General features: G+C 44.1%; 1 protein-coding gene across 1 annotated transcript; it reads right to left on the reverse strand.

The window, feature by feature from the left end:
* TM4SF4 (transmembrane 4 L six family member 4) lies at positions 1 to 4717 on the reverse strand (the record flags this gene model as incomplete). The annotated part of the gene is made up of 5 exons (XM_082003653.1): positions 1 to 18; positions 310 to 499; positions 2139 to 2272; positions 4183 to 4272; positions 4544 to 4717. 5 exons carry the CDS (start codon positions 4715 to 4717, stop codon positions 1 to 3), a joined length of 606 nt encoding a protein of 201 aa, XP_081859779.1.
* Between the last annotated feature and the right edge of the window lie 12634 nt (positions 4718 to 17351).

Consider the following 17351-nt stretch of genomic DNA (forward strand, 5'->3'; position numbering starts at 1 on the left):
TTAGACAGTTCCATCTCCCTGGAAGAATAAAAACATGGAGGTGACTTAGTGGCTTCTAGTCCTGTGACTTTCAAAGGTTTTTATTGTTTCCCAGCGACTATGGGAAGATGTCAGATAAACACCATAAATATGGACTGAGATCGTGTTTTCAGCACCTGGCAACCCTGTAGGGTTTCAGCTGTACTTTGGAAGACATGATCATGGCGCTGAATGAAGGCTGATTCAGTTTTTCAGACTGTCAGCTAGTCAGGTCTATAGAGAACCGTCATCAGTACACAAAATAGTGAAAGAAAACCATCAGTTGCTCACCCCACAACATCCGCAACATTTGCAGTCCCCACAGATTGTTCCAAACAGGCCGTTCACCACCTGAATGCTGCAGAGCACTGCCTGGATCCCACTCATGACGAGCAGCAAGGCGAAGAGGGTCAGGTTCCACGGGACAATGTTTTTGGGGGAATGGCACACATCCCACAATGTGTGGTTAGCAAGGTAATTCCTGGGAGGGAACAAAACAGTTACGAAGATGACGACGTTAGCTCGTGGAGAGGGGGTCTGTCTCAGCCGACAAGCTGTCGCTGTGGTGGTCTTCTGTTAGCCTCAGTACTGCCAGAAAGAATTCCCGTTACCGCACTGGTGCTGCTTATCTAGAGTGAGGTTTCATTTGCGTTTCTAGATCAATGGAAGCGATCGATTTGAAAAGAAAAGGCATCAGAGGGGAGCAGCCGGAGAGAGTATGTGCTAGATACACTCAGGCAGTTTCTGGTATTCTGGGAAGAAGAGGTCTCAGGCCAGCGTGTGCCAAACGGCTGCTCGTCCGTGCCGATGCCTTCGGGCTGTTGGGCCGCGCCGTGGTGGTTCTGTGCCGCTGCAGCGGTGCCGGCAGCTGGCAGTGTGTGATGCACCCACAAAGCGTGCCCCTGCGGACACGGGATGCCCAGGGTCTCCTTGGGAGTGTGGCACCTTCTAGAACTCCTTGGCAGAAACACGGGATGGGTGTCTACACCCAAGCATTTGTCTTAATTTACTGTATTACGTTGTAATAAAAACAAAAAAAATGAATTACCAAAACAGTATGATAAAAGATGAACAAACTCGGTTTTCCTAACAAAATATCAAATGCTGCAAGACTGGTTGCCTCTTGCCCACTGAGCAGAAACAAACAACCTTTGCTCTTCTACATGCCTCGTCTAAAGAACAGCAGTATTAGGTAAAAGTATTTTCCATAATTTCTACCTTCACACTTTGATTTATTTGTGAACTGCTTAACCACTCACTATGTTTCCACTGTGTATTCTTAATGCTGTTTTGTTTCTTGTGTTCTTGTCAAGTGATTCCTTGACTGCAGCCAAAACCGTGTTTGAAACAGAGCGTATTTTTCCAGATACTCCCAGAATTAGACCAAAGCAGTTGGTTTCCAGCCCTCGCTGGCCCATGAACAAATACTCCGTAACACACAGCATCACACCTCTTTTTTTCTTTTTAACCTGAACTATAATTTTGTGGTGAATTATGCAAGAAACGCTGCTAGGTCGCTCTTGACTGAGGAAGACTCATTAAAGATCTCGGGTGACGAGGTGCTTGCTGCACCCCTCGCCGATCTGTCCCAGTCTCCTCGCTAACACATTGTACCCTGTTTTCAGCTGGAGCGTTGCTGGCTTCAGCTTGGAGCCATCGGATTGCTGGGGTTTCATGTTGTTCACACCACCTCTCTGAGAGCGATAAATATACACGACAGCAAACGTGTTTGAGTTGCAGAGTGTGAGTAACAGACAACTGCCAAATTCCATAACCAAGATAAAATGACACATGGATACTAATGATGTGAATGTAAGATGTCGCTGCTATTCATCTAGGTGGAATTTATCCCCATACACTGCTTATTGTCCCAAGAATAACCTAGAAGGCTGTGCATTTCTCTTTATCAGCTCCTTCGAAACTCGGCGTTTTGATTGTACTTGCTAGTCTTCACCTCCGTGCTCCTGAACCTTATTTAGTATTCCTGTATGTTGCTGGCTCTTCCAAGAGCTGCTGTGTTTTAGACAAACAGTATAATTCCCATTTTTATACAACGGATGTGGAAGTTAAATCATATAACAAAACATGTATAGCTTTTTTTTCTTATTGTCTTGTCTTACCCATCGTGGAAAGGATAGGTCCACTCTTTTCCAGTGTTACATTTAGGGCCTCTGTTTAGGGCTACTGCTGACAAAACAAAGCAGTATCCAGCTCCCAGAACTCCAACTGCAGCAAATATTGTAGAAGAAAACATCTGATGAAGAGAAAAATAATGTTATTTTTGTTCTCAGTCAAACAATTAAATGTGCCCTATTAATGTGAATGTACATTCCCTAAATTCAGCTCTTAATGGTCAAAATAGCCAACTCCTGAACAGCTAAAATATGTTAGTTTGCAGTTACATAATAATAAATGTTTAACGCATACCTGCACTGGTATTTAGAAGCTTTAAAAGAATTAGCGGCATTTACCCGAAGACGCAAGGGGCCCATGCTGACACAGCAGATGGCACTCCTCCCCTTTAGACAGCATTTATCCAACAGACCTGGTTGTTGTTCAGGGTCCTGGCTTTAACTGCCATGGATGTCCTTCTCAAGAGATTGTAAGCAAAACTGACGTCTTGGACCACTCCAGGCAGTAAAAAAAAAAAATCTACAGCACCCTTCACTAAAAGGGCTTTTACTTGAAGCACCCTTAGCTTTGATGTCTTGGTCATATTTGGACCAAGTAATTATATTTTTCCTTCCTGAGCCTCCCCTTCAGGTTTCATACTCGTGTACTTCATCGCCTTGGAGGTACTTGTCGTCATTACTCTGATAGTGCCATTGGAGTGGATTGGAAAGGATGTTTTTATTTTTCTGGCTTTCCATTACAGCATTTTCATGTATACTAATATGTAAGCAAATTATGCAAAAACTAATGCCCTGCTTGAATTCTGAAGCAAATTCGGATCTCAGCCACGCTGCAGTAAGGCCCCCCGGACTCTCGGTACCGCGTACTTCGTACTTGTGTCAGCGCTCCCGGTCTCTCAGTTGGCGGCTTGCGAGGCGCCGCGCGGCGGAGCGCAGGTTGCTTTGCGGGCAGTACCCGCCGTAGCTGACCGACGCCAGCAGCGGCGCGAGCGCTCGCCGCTGCTCGCCCCTCTCGGCACAACCGCGCGCCCCGTTCTGCTGCATGGCGGAGGTGTGCGCGGCAGCCTGGCGGCAAAGCCACGGGGCTTTGGTAGTCGTGGGCGGTGTGTGGCCTTCAGAGCTAAACTAAGGTACGTTCGCTGCTAACCGGTGTCAACGAAAATGGGTAACACAGTGTGATGAAGAGAAATACATGACTCCGTGTCCCCCCTCGCAATTCCACCCGCTTTGTTGGGGCTGCCTGAAGGTAGCATCAAAGGCTTGTTAACCTCACAGTCATGATTCTTTTCCTGTTTTATCCTTTTTTTTTCAGTTGGAAAAACTGCTCCTTCATAAAAAAGTGTAATGATCTCCTTGACACAAACAATTTATTTCACAAGGACAGACTTGCCTGGTAGAAATATCTTTATTCTTTCTTTAATCTCACTTGTAAACTAAAATGCTTGGAATGTTTACTAATGTCTGAAGGTATCCATTTGAAAATTTTCACTTCTAGTGTGCAAGGAGGCTATAAATTCAAAGTGGAGCCTGGTCTACCTGGCTTTAAGCAGGAGGTGGGATTACGTGACAACCTGAGGTCTCTTCCAACCTGAAGTTTCCTGTGAACCCAGTGAGATACTCGCAGCCCCTTGCGTGGGTCTGCAGCGAGTTAGGAATGTAGTGCCCAACTGTCAGAATAATTTTTAAAACTGCCAACAAAAAATGGCTGAAGAGAGAACTGCTGTGCTCTGCAAAACAAAGTGCAGATCTTTCAGAAATTAGTTTTAATTGTGATAGCAACTATGAGTATCCTGAGACGGCAAAACGCAAGAAGGCAGTACAGCTGTGGTACCTGTGGCACAACAGCAAAGGCATAATACAATTTTTACAGCCTGCTATTTCTACTTTCCAGCACTCAGGAAAATGGCAGGGCTCTGTGTCCTGCACTCTGGACAGCATCTGTCTAGTCTCTCAAGGACTGTGAGCAGAAATACATATATCGTATCAGTAACACTTTAGCTTTTACTTTTTTGCCATGTTTCCTCTCACTTACCGCAAACCTCTTTCCACAGCTCTCATTGCCACAGCATCCACAGCAATCATTGTTCTTAAGGCCCAAAAATACCAAGGCAGGAAAGATCATCTACCAATAACAGAAATACAGTTTGAATTGGGATTAATTCAAGTTACATGTGCTTTTAAATGTAATAGTTCTATGTCTTTTTATTTCCTTATCACTAAATGAAGTTACTTATTGCAAAACTCTTGGATGACTTACAACTTATGTGTTTATCAAAGAAGAATTTGCAGTGTCGGAACCTGCATTTGAGGTACTAAGGAAATTCAGCAATGCAAAGTCGTGGTGTGGGTGGGGGGAGAAGGTGGGAAAGTCTGAATTTAATTTATGTACTCACCAATACACCAGATCCCAAGATCCCTCCGAAGTACCAAACCTCATCTGTAATGTGTAGGTTGTTTTCAACCACTTTTCCTCCAGGGAAAAACAACAAAATGTTGGCGAGGGTGCATAGCACAGCCAGGGGGATAAGAGTGGTTCCCAGGCACTTAGCACAACCTCTTGTGCACATGCTTTTTTAAAGAAATGGCAAACACAACTAAAGGCAGAGGAAAAATCTCTCAGGCGTTCTCAGAACCGTGTTAGAAAAATGAGCTTCTTGGTGTACTTTACAAAATCCAGTTCCTGCTGTGCCTTGGGAGGAGCTGAGCCTGTAGAATGCTCCCTTCAGAGATGATGTTGCCGCAGTCGATCCGAAATGCAGTGTCCTGGTTATTTATACGTTCTCACAGCCGTGATGTCAATTTTCTGAACGTCCGTAAATGAAATTACGTTCAGTGCAGCCTCTCATTGTACTATGACAACCAATAACCTCTGTTAATATTTTACTAAAGTGGATGAGACACTTCATTATCTGGGCTCAGGTCATGGGTAGATAGCCTTCTTAGTTCTGGATCATCGTTTTTACAACCCACGATCCTTCTTCACACTACCAAATGCTCCTTTGTAAAGACTGACCTGAAAACACATAATGAATCGGCTGATGTTAACAACAGCCGTGTGCGATGGAAAAGTTCTAGTGAATTTTCTTTTCTTTGGGAAAGTTGAGATAGTAATTTGTTATTTTGAAGCACTCGGACAAGTTATAAATTTGCAACAGGTAGGGAATTGTTACGGAGGCAGAGCTTTGCAGCTGGTATCTCTGGATAAAGGTGAACGATCAAAAAAAAGTCAGCGGACTTGCTCCCTATGTTGTGTCATTTTGTGTTTGCTAAGGATAATGTGCTCCCTCAAGGCCCAGCAGTTCAGCTGCGCTCAGGCAAAATTTCCGCCTAAAATTACGCTGCGCGTGGCAGAGGCTCCCGAGCGCAAGCAGAGCCTCGCTGGCTCAGCATCCAGCGTTTTGTTTGAGCGAGCGCCTCTTCTGAAGCCGGCCCTGCAGCTCTTTGACAGACACTGGGTACTGTCTCTTTCGTATTTAGACTTGGTATATTGTCCCGCAGAACTTGTGTTAGGGTGATTTTCACACCAGTCGTCATTCCTAGCAAATGGTGATACCTGCAATCCATTGCTGTCTCTGTGTGGACACGAGAATTCCCTGTATTTTGAGATGGTCAACGGTTTCCACTTTCCTCAGAGGATAAATTTTCATTCAAATTTGAAATAAGCCGCCTTTTAAAGATGTTTGCTGAATCTAATCTTCAAAGACAGGCAGCCCAGAAACATCTAAAACTTTACCTTGAACAACCACAAAATCCTGTGACGTACATGATATTGGACTGTCCAAAGCTGCCTTGAACTGTCCAGAGCTACGGCTTACGGTTCAGTGGCAACGCTGAATAAACTGGGTTTTGCAGCCACCATCCTTACAGAAATGCCACAGCTGAAAAAAACACAAGTCACAGTTCATTTGGACTAATTCCCTCGTCTGGTTCATCCCAAGCCACACCGACAGCTGTGTGGACACAAGGAAGCTGGGAAAGCAGGGACAGGGACACCTTGAGCCGTCTTCATGTCAACTTTGGACTAGATATTTGAGCTTCATGTTTACTTCAAGGAGCCTGCTCTTGGACTAAGAAAATTATCACAGTATGATTTATCTTTGCAGGTAAAAAAATCAGCTCCCTTCTTTACTATGCACTCACTTGGCCTTGAGTGGAGCAATTTCTACAAAGAAATCTTACTTTTTCCAGATACTAGGAACCAACTGGGCAAATGCTAAAGGTGGTCAGGTACTTTGGTGGGTTAATTGATAATCACATCTTTCTGATATGTCTATTACTGCTGTAATTAAAATAAGTATTTGCATAGATCAAGGGAAGTAGGAAATACTCACCGAAAGTTTTTATTATTGAGGATTTATGGAACTCTCAAATAGCTTTTAATAGCTTGGGAAGTAAAAATGGTGCTTCATTTACAGAAGGTCCACTAAGCAAAAATAACACTGTGATTCAGATGCTTGGGCAATATATGCCATCTTCTCTGTTAAGGAGTCTCTCTGGAGTGCATGTCTCGGAACAAGGCTGCAAGAAAAGATTATGTTGTGAGAAACAAACAAAAAAGTAAATCTGGGCTGATGTCAAATTATGTAAAAGCAAAAGAACTAACTTGTTTTTGTGTGATGATACTGAATTTTCCAAATGAGCCCCAGATGCTCATAACAAAGATAAGGGGTGAAAAGCCAGTGGGGCTGCCCAGCAGTGTTGTTGATGTCCCCAAACCATCTCCGGCTGGACATGTTGGGTAGATGAGATTTATTCACCCAAATGGTAAGTAGAGCCAAATAAATAAATCTGTCTCACCATTTACCTTCATCTAACCTTGTCTGGGTATGACCACTTACGGAACAGCATTTTGATATAATTTGTGAATGATTTAAGATGGATGGAAGTAGGTGTGCTTGGTCTGAAGTATGAAGCTATCAAGACTGGGTAAAGCATGGGTAATGGAGCTGGCCTCTTGGCTCCCAGTGCCAGGAAGCCATGCTTTGCCCCAGTACCACAGCTACGTTTAGCTTCTCTTCCTGTTTTATACGCCATAGGAGACTCTGCTGACCTATTCTGGAAAACCAGCTCAAAAGCTACAGGGTAGTCAGTAGATAAATACACTGCTCGTCTTCTTTGGCCTCAACATCTAAGAAAATTGTATTGAAGCTGGTATGCTGTTACTTAGAAGTTTATACTCTGCATGACTTGTGAGCCTCTTCTCGAAGGTCAGTAATACTGCAACGATGTCACTCAGTGTCACTGTTACTGATTCTCTTCTCTGTTTGATAACTGTGAAAACCATTACCATGAGGTGAAAGTATCGGCATTGCGCAGAAGATGCAGAACCGGGGCGGGGAGAATAGGAAAAAAAGACATATCTAAACTAGACATGAGCGTGTGGAGGTCGCCTCCCTTTTACCTGGTTTGGGATTGTTAATTCTTAAATTACAAAATACCAGAAAAAATCTAAGACATCGAAAAAGCCTGGGAGGTGGGACAATATTTGTAAAAATAAGTGGAGCACCAGGTGGGGACTACAGTAAGTCCTAGAATCGTTAGAACTGCAGAATGCTGAAATCAGCTGTTTGTCCTTTTAAAACCGGGAGGAAAAAAACAGTAATGGGGTCAAATCCATCTCTTTTCCAGCCAAGCTTATCTAGAACCGCAGCGCTGATTTCAGTAGAAATAGATCAGGTTCACACAGGATGCATTTCACATCAGACTACATCGGATCCATACTTCAGCCCTATTCAGCTAATTACACACAGTTAAGACGGCCCGTTTATGAAAACGCAAAGCAAAAGACCCAAACCAACCAAACTCTCCAAAACTGCTCTCAGGGAGTTTTTCTTTCATACAGGTAGGAATTTATTTACTCGTTTAGGCAGCATGTCCCCTTGTTTTATGATCCGCCAGCTGTACACTGACTGTCAGTGACACTGCGCTTTGGCATGACGGACTGTTTATGAATCACGTACGACAGAGGTGAACGTTTTATCATTCCTTTGGCTACACGCATGTGACATGCCTGTGTCATTTATTCGGCTACAGCACATGCAGTTTTCCAAGTGAATTCTGTGAAAGTTTTGGGGACTAACAGTGGTGTTAGCAGGTGTATAAAATTTGCCGTTAAGCTCAGTGCAGTGGCGGTACCGCTCGCTGGGCATTCCGCCTTTAACAAAAACCTGTATCCAGGGCCTTGCAGGAGGCAGCTTTGTGTTGGATAGATGCATATTAGAGAATAACAACCATTGGGGTTTGTTGGGGTTTTTTTCATTACCAACGAGCTGAGAAGTTAATTTTGTTACAATTGCATATTCATGGTCTAAATTCTTTTTACCTGTCATGAGGTGGTTCTGTAAATGAAGTAGTAGATAAGCCAGCTGAGGCAAAGGTGAGACATTATAGACTGATAAAGATACACATCCACAAATCTGAAAAAGTTCTTGGATTGCAACAGAATGAGAAACACCAGTCTATTGATGTTAGGCCTGTAGAAGCAAAGGGGGGATAAATTAGCCTGTTGAAGGTGAGCGTGGGAGCTTTATGCAGCCATATACAGCGAACTGTGTCCTCTGTAGTATGGATACAGCAGAGACAGAACTACGGTGGCATGACTTACACGCAAACAACTAATAGCAAAGTTACCATGGAGTCCATCTTATGTTGTACTAGTCAAGAAATTATTCAAAAAGGCCCTAATGAAACCCAGCATTTATCCCATTCCTTATGCTGTCGCCGCCTCTGCCATTTTTCTTTTTACTTTTTTCCAGTTCTGCAAGGAAGCTCCATCATCTAAGTGACACAAATAAAATGTCATACCTTTAAATCCTGGATGAAACAAACCCTGCTAAGAGTGATGGTCGATGTTGAAGGAAGAGATGGCAGTATCACCCTCTACACCTCTCATACACCTTCTCTCTCACTAGTGTAACTGTTAATGACAAGAAAAGCAAACTCGAAAGTAGGGTCTTGAACGATCCACCTGAAGACTGCAAAATGAGGTTAGCAGCCCAGTTAGTAATGTGGAAGGGGAGCTGGCTCACAGTTTGTTTAGTGCTGGAGGTGCCACAGACAGAATGTTGTCCTTCACTGTTGCCGTATGAGTGTTGCTCACAGCAGACACCATGGGTCCAATCTTTCAAAAAAGAGTGAATGACTGAATATGTGGTGTGATTCACATCAGCTCCATACCTCCGGCACCGGGAATTCCCACGGCACTAAGAAAGTAAGAACTTATTTAAACAACTCCCCTTCCCATAAGAAGTCCCTGGGGTGATGCTAGAGACTCTTTTTGCTCTTTAGCTGACCTTTTCTCTGGCAGACTAGTCTGTGTAGATGACTTGCCAGAGATTAGAAACCTACAGACTTTTGCTATTGGACTGTGCCACAGAGTATGTGTTTCCCCACATTTGGGATTAAAAGGTTGTTTTTATATTTATTTTGTGTTTTCTGGAAACTGTGCTACATGGTGCAAGACTGTTTGCAGGAAAGACTGAATTAGAAATGCTCTAATTTTGAGTAGCCCTCTTCATTGAAACATTAAGTCATATGATGAAGATTAATCAAAACCTGAATGTATCTTCCATAGATCGTATTTTGAAATTATGGCATATCAGAGAATCACAGAATCACAGAATCATTAAGGTTGGAAAAGACCTTTAAGATCGTCAAGTCCAACCATCAATTCAACACCACCATGCTCACTAAACCATGTCCCAAAGTGCCACATCTACATGTTGTTTGAACACCTCCAGTGATGGTGACTCCACCACCTCATATAAATATGCCACATTTTAGGATAATGCGCACACAGTTTTTTCTTTAAAAGGAGAATGTTGCATATCATATACACTTAAGCCCATTCAATAAGAGTTGGCAAGAAATGATTGTCACCACTGCCAAAATAATCACATGGATTCTTTTGTGCATTAAGAAGACCAGAGGATGGTTCCTTTGTGAGGACCACTCCTAGGAACAAACATGTCTGTAGTGCTGATGTCTGTCGTGCTGAGTGAACTCATGGTTCCCGAGAAAATCACACTAGTTTACTTTGTAAAAGAGTTTTATTCAGGTATTTAGTAAGACAAATTTTGAGTGGCTTCTCAAGTTTGCATATAATGCAACACAAATGAAGCCTGCGGGTTCTTGGTGTGAAGAGCAGGTCTAGCGGAACAGCCTGGACAGTGACAGTGGTTGTTCCCAGTAGACTGGAAGATCCCTATCAAGCACCGTGCGTTCAGTGCTATTGGCACGCGTGGTTTTAGGAGGAGCTTGTAACCGATGATTCACTGAACAGTTTCTGGGAGTTGTGCTGTATGTGTTTTTCTTGTTGTGTCATTGTGATGCCTCTCAGCCATTTTGCTAGGAGCAGTGCAGGCTGTGAACAACATTAGCTGTCTGGTGGACATTTGGAAAGCGTGGCCCTTCACGTCCCACTCTGCTCAGCCAGAGCAATTGGCTCTGTCAAGCTCTGGGAGCTTCCTCTGCCAACTGCGTGCTGCTTTGGCCGGTGTCATGCCTAACGTGGGGCTGGATGTTCTGTCCTCCTCCTCATAGAACATGCACCATTGGAGGCATTGCCACTGATTGTTTGTCTGGAGACATTGCCAGTGATTGTTCGTCGGGCCCCCAAAGGAGGGAGGAGCATCTGGTCCTGGACGTGTCAAAGCAACGTGCACATGGCCACTGAGGACAGCATTTTGAAAGGCCCGTGCTCGTAAATTTAGTATTTCCTTCCAAGAAGGAGAGCAACAGAAAAGCGGACAGAGAAACAAATGAAGGAGTCCTGACTGACAGCACAGCCTACATGTGGTGCTCACAGGATGTCAGAGTTAGGCCAATGTGAGCAGTTTTCATGGCTTTCTACAGCCTGCTATTGCTTCTGTGGCAAAGATTCAGAACTTGAAAACTCTCCACCTGATCTGTTAAATAGACTTTCATGACATTCCCAGTGGGTAGAGAGCATCTGTAATTTGGCTCCCAGTTATAGCATAGTGACTCAGTAACAGGCATAGGGAAAATACCTGCTGTAGCTGGAACATAAATCTTACTTCCCTCCCCTCCTCTATCAGACTAGGATGTGGGTTTTTTGCAGTTGTGAATCCTGGCTTGCAGTAAGGGGAAAAGGTTTAAACTGCATTGCGTCCACCACCCTGCCATCCTGATTCACGGCAAGCAGCTCAAGGCAGAGGCTTCTGCCAGGCTCGTGCCAGGCTTTCAAGCTAAGCTTCCCCACAGTCCGGCTCTTTCCCTCGCGCTCCACTCACCGACACGGTCAGTACCACAGAAGGCTAGCCAGACTCCTCTGCTCAACTATATTCTTATCTATGCACGGCGTTTTTGGACTACTGGTAACCTTTATGTGAGGGTTTAAGTTACACATACTTGTCAGCAGGAGTGGCTTAAGGAGAAGTGGCATCCAGCCTGAGCTGGAAGACAAAACTCAGGTTGACCCAAGTCTTTTTGCAGGGAAAAACTGAGTTCCTCTCAAAGCGGTTCTTCCCTTCCGTTCTAGCCCACCTTTTCCAATTCTGGCCATCTATCTGGGAGGAGGACCAGTGAGCCCATTGTCAAGCATTAGCCGCAACTGCTTGTCCTGGAATAAATACTCCATTGTGAACTGGGGTGGAGCCGATCTTTGAATGTTGTGTCATCCTGTCCTGTTCAACAGGGTTTTCCTAGCAGCTGGGGAGTCACAATGGAAGGCGCTCCTTTCTGGTGTGCTCTGAGAGGGTGTTTCCTCCTCTCCTCCCCTCCTGAGTCGTGCAGAGTCCATGCTGTGCAGAGAAAGGTGAAATGACATTATTTTCCTATGGAAAAAACAATAGGCATGGAAGGCCACTCTGACAGTTTTGGTAGTTTCAGGAGGATGTAAGCAGTGATGATACCTTATCAATCCTTTGCCTCGTTTCTTGAAACACAGACAGGCAATGATCTGCAAACTACCTGGAGACTGAGAAATGACAGGAACAGATAATTTGATAGATATAAAGGATAAATATAAATACAGCTACATGCCCGGTGGCTATATACAAACCTGCAGAGTGCATGGAAGCAGTGATCCTGAAACAGAACCAGATGTAGCATAGATGGTAACCTGAAGAGTAAATTATCCTGGATGCAGCATATACTCGTTAGCCCTCCTTTTCTCAGTACCTGAGGCTAACCGCCTGAGATACCACCAGTACTATTTTCACAAGAAGTTCCGTTGTTTTGTGGCCATGGATTTCTTGCTGATCTTGGTAATCAGATTTTTATTTTGTTCAGATAGATGAACGTGGCTTAACATGTATTTTGATGTATCTGTTACTTTTTAATTGTCGATAGGTGTGTCAATCAGTTATTGTGTCAATGACTGAATTCATTGTAGAGGTATGACCCAGGGTCATGAGTTGTTTCTCTTGTGATTTGTGTAGCTGCTTCCATATTCTACCTGCAGTTTGGAGATCTGGAGCTTCACAAGCGTCTGTGAGAAGTACTGATCCTGCCTCCAATTAAGCCAGGGAGGAATTTGCTACAAATTTATGGGTAGGATTCAGCAGCGTAGCTGAAACCACGTCTGTTTGAGCCTCTGCTGCTGCAACTAGATTTATGTGTATGTGTGTATATATATGTAATCTTATATACATGGTGACACAATGATCTCAAGCAAGAAATACAGAAGGAAGCTCCTGCATAAAATCATGCTGAACACACTTAACACAGTGTTGTATTTCCTTTTGTGTTGTGCCGTTCCGTTGAGGACTGGAGAGAGGCAGGTAAACTGTGGCCTAAGTTCCTTCTCTCTGGGGAGAAAAATGTCCCCCTTCATGTTACCCCAGTCTTCACTGCAGTGAGGGGTCACACTAGTACAAGCTGTCCTTTGGAGAATACAGGAAAGCCCCCCAGCCCTGAGAGCAGCGTAACAAGCCCAGGTGGACATGCAGAGGGAACCCACCCCGCTCCTCTTCGCTAGGGATTCGGATGAGCCGCTCCGTCCCGGTGAAACGAATGGCTACGGAGCGCGTATCGGTGAGGTGCTAACGAGCGGGGCTGTGTACGTGCAAAGGAAGAGCCTTCTTCGCGCCCTTATCCAGAGCTTTGACACAGGAGGAATTAACTCCCTTTTCTATCCACAGACTTCTCTGTCAACCCCGGCAGCTAGCTGTGCGGTGAGACATGCGAACACAGAGAAGGGAAAAACGTCCAAGCGAAAACTAGGTGTCGGGGGCTTCCCGGGGACGGGGCTCTGCTGTGCCAGCCCCAGCTGCCCGCCCTCCCCGGGCTCACGGACAGACGGGCGACGGGCGCGGTTCCCTGGCGCCGTTTGGCCTTCGTGCGCTTCCTGACGGTTGTTCAGATAACAGCTTCCGTAGCTTGGCCCAGGTGGTATTTGAAGTTGCACGTTGGTATCATTGTGAATACAGAAAAGCAAAGTACGCTAATGAAGAGTACTTAAGAGAAGTGGGCTGGAATGTTTTAGAACTAAACGTGTTAGAACTAAAACGAGCCTGGATTCACATCCTGTGTGGGCAGTTTTGCTACGAATGGTCAGGATTTAGATATAACTTCAGGTTGCAAGAAAGATCAAATTAATTAGGCCCTAGGCTGAGTATCTACTATAGGCAGATAATTGCCAGCTTAGAGTGGGAGATTCCTCTGCCTCTGGTGAGAATGGAAATGGTTCAGACGAAGAAGCCTGAACTGTAATGCCCCATTCCAAGAAAAGTTTTTATTCCATGACATCACTCTCATATCTGACAGCCGAGTCCTTTCTCATTAGAGAAAAATATTTGAAAAGAAGTTTCGATTCCCATTGGTGTCAGACATATGTTTAAGTTACTGACATTTTCACTTAAAGTGAAATTACACAGAAATTAATTTTACTAATTGGACTTTTACAGCTTTACCGTAACTCAACTTCATACTACTTTGCCGTTTTACTGTTCTGTGGTCATGTTCTGTTGCTTTCCATTTTACCCACCCCCACTGCCCATTCACCAGCTTTCCCACATATGCCCTTTTCTACGTGGAACATCTTCTGTTAAGGCTTTAAAAATCCCAGTCCTTCATTCTCCTCAAGGTATACTCTAACCATGGGGCCAAAAGTAACTGTCAACCACTAGCAAATAGGCTCGTCGCTCCTAAGCAATCGCTGGCACTTCTTTGATTTATATTACTTTTAAGTAAGTAAAAATTATGTAACTATGTGTATGTAATGTCTGTTTTTACTACTGTTATATTTGTTGAGTCTTGTGATATTTATTTTTGTTCCGTTGCAGAAAAGGTGTTTTGTTACATATTAATCAAAACTGCTTTTTTGTAAACTACAATGCCTGTATGAGAAAACAAAGGAACTTCAATACGGCTGCGGGCCATCTAAGCACCACTGAAATACATTTGTACAAGTCTGCAAAGCTGTGAAAACATGAGAAATTGAAAATACCGTTGCTTGAGTGAAAGCTTGGCTACAACTTTAAAGTACACAGTTCACACCAAGTTCAGTGAGGGCAGATTTTAATCCTTGTATTGTTGTTTCTGACAGACTTTTTTATGTCTGTCTTTTGAAATTATCATCCTTCTCTGTCTTCTGCAACAACAAACACCTTTAAACTAAGAAGGTTTCACATCTTAATGTCTCTGAACCTGGAATTTCCTTCTTTGCATCTGTAAGCACTCAGACCCTTAATTACCTGGTCAGGTAGTGGAGAGATTTTGCTGTTTTTTTTCTCTCCCACTCTCCTGTCCAGGGGACTTCCAGCCTGCCCAGAACTCGACAGAACTCTCTGGTGCAGACACCTGAAAGAACGGTAGCTGTGCTGCCGCGGCTGCTGCCCGCAGCGCCGCCGGACCTGCCAGCGTTGGCGCAGCTGGAGATCACTTCTCTCTTTGCTGGGATGCAAACACCACGTGCATGCATGGCCTTAAAGGAAGGTGGGTTCCAGAGATAAAGCCTGGGTGTTCTTATCCCGTGCTAGATACCAGTGCAATAGAGAGGAAAATCCTCCTGTGGCTTCATTAACTCACCTTACCTAGGAACAAACTGGCGCCTGAGTGGCCCCACATGTAAAGCAGGAATAACACTGAAAATTTATATGGAGTTGCTTTGCTTTTACCCTGGAAGAGAATACCTGTCTCTCTCTTCTTTCTTTCTAGACTTGGAGGAGATGGGAGCAAAGGAGAACTAGGTCTTAATTTCTGCTGCTTGTTTGTGTTGCTGAGAAACAGCATTCCCCCTATGCTAGCTCTTCAACAGCACGTCAGCTCCTGTCTCAGTGGGGCGACGTGAGCTGCACATTGCTCGAACCAAGAATGTCTCTCCAGTTGCATCCCCGCTGCTTGGCTTCGTGTCCTCCGTTTGTGTTGTCTGGGGGAATTGTTCACATGCTCCACGGAAGTGACACGATTGCGGCCCGTGGCTTTTTGCGTCTCCCACCCGTCTTTCTGTAAGGGATGTGCCTGCCTCAAAGACATCTTTGCTCTAAAATCCCTTGTGTGGAAATGGCTTATGTGTCACAGAGGAAAATAATGGACCCTGGTTTGCAAGAAAGAATTCCTGTGGTGTAAAAGAAGTTAATCTAATATTATGATATTGATACTCAGAGTATCTGGATTGTATAGGTAGGTTCAGTTTTGCTTCCAGATCACCTGTCTGAAATGAAGGCACTTCTCGGTGCGGATCATAATTGCTGATTGTGCAGGGAGGCAGACTGCAGAAAGACAGGAAGGCTGGCTCTTCCCTGGAAGTGGAACTGGGTCATTCCTGTTTCCATTTTGGATCAAATTTGAAAGACTGCTACTGTTTTGAATTCATTCAAATTTAAGAATTGCCATGGATCATATCTTCCAAGCTTTATGTCTCACATACTTAGATGCGATTCTGAACAGGTTTTGACTGACAATAAGAATGCTGTTATGTACTGCATTCATTTGAATCCATTTGGTGTGAGACTGGGATGCTTAATGCCTTGTGTTTATCTTATAACTACAAATACACTTCCAGCTGGCTAGTCCATCTCCCATGCTGATTTCACTGGGGACGTTTGTTAAGAAAGGGGTCAGAGTCCATGTTTACACTTCATTTCCTCTTCAGTTGTTTGTTTAACTATTCTCTGCTTGCATTCTGTTCAAAAGAGAGATTTTCATGACTGAGTAGTATTTTCTTCCACACTGAGCTCCTCTGATAGCAAGAATCAAGAAGTTCTAAAGGAAGCAGCCAGCTGTGTTGTTACCTTTGGGATGCCTAGAACTCACAATTGTGACTTTTTTCTTTGTTTTTCCAGAACAGATAAAACGTTTAATTTTTAGCTATACATTAAGAATTTAGGTACATACCCTGTATGTATCCATGGTTCCCACTGACTTCTGTGAGAAGCCTTGTTGGAGAAGAAATGCAGAATTGAGTTGTCTTACCAAAATCTTTCTTCATCCACAGTTAAGACAGTGCATCATTTTACCCGACATGTCTCAAACTGCTGGTGGCTTGACCTTGGAGCCTCTGTGCTCCCTCTTGCCAGCATTAGGCTCCATAGACTCTTGGAGCGCTCTTATGGGTGAGATGTGACTACATCTTTGTGGCCTTACCCACAGTGGATTTGTTCCTCCTCAGTGCTGCAGTGCAGAGCAGAACCTGAGCAGCTTGCCTTTGCACTTTGCACTGCTGTAGCTGCTCATGGATTTCTCAGTTAACAAATGAATTAAAAAACTAGATAGATCGTGCAATGGTAAGTCTAATTTCTCACCAATTCTGTGAAAATTTGTATTCTTCTTTTTATGAATCGATTGTTGACAGCCCCATGCTGGCACGGATGTGACGCTACTGCTGCTATCAGACTCTTACTACTTTTTTTTAGCTTGCATTTCTTGGCTAGAGTTTTGGAGGGAGGATGGGACACCCTCCACACCTTCTGCCAACCTCTTTGCCCCTTCAGTTCTTCCTTTGCAACTTTGAGAGGCTTACCCCGTTCCTACTTTCAGAGCACTCACATGAGGGGTGGTGCATTTTTCATATTCCTTTCTCGCCCTCCACCAAATCACCTTGCAGTCACGAAATTTGCATTAGGAACAGCAACAAACTGGTTGCTCTCTAAATAGACATCCAGATGGTCTAAGGCATAGGAACTGTTTTGTATTACATACTGTTTGTGGCTGGTAATTATGATTTATTGTATCAAATTTGCCAGGGTAGGAGTAGAATTATACTGCTGGTAACTGCATCCACATTAAACTTCACATGAT

The sequence above is a fragment of the Phaethon aethereus genome, assembly GCF_964289735.1.
Source record: "Phaethon aethereus genome assembly, chromosome: 9".
NCBI classification, from domain to species: domain Eukaryota; kingdom Metazoa; phylum Chordata; class Aves; order Phaethontiformes; family Phaethontidae; genus Phaethon; species Phaethon aethereus.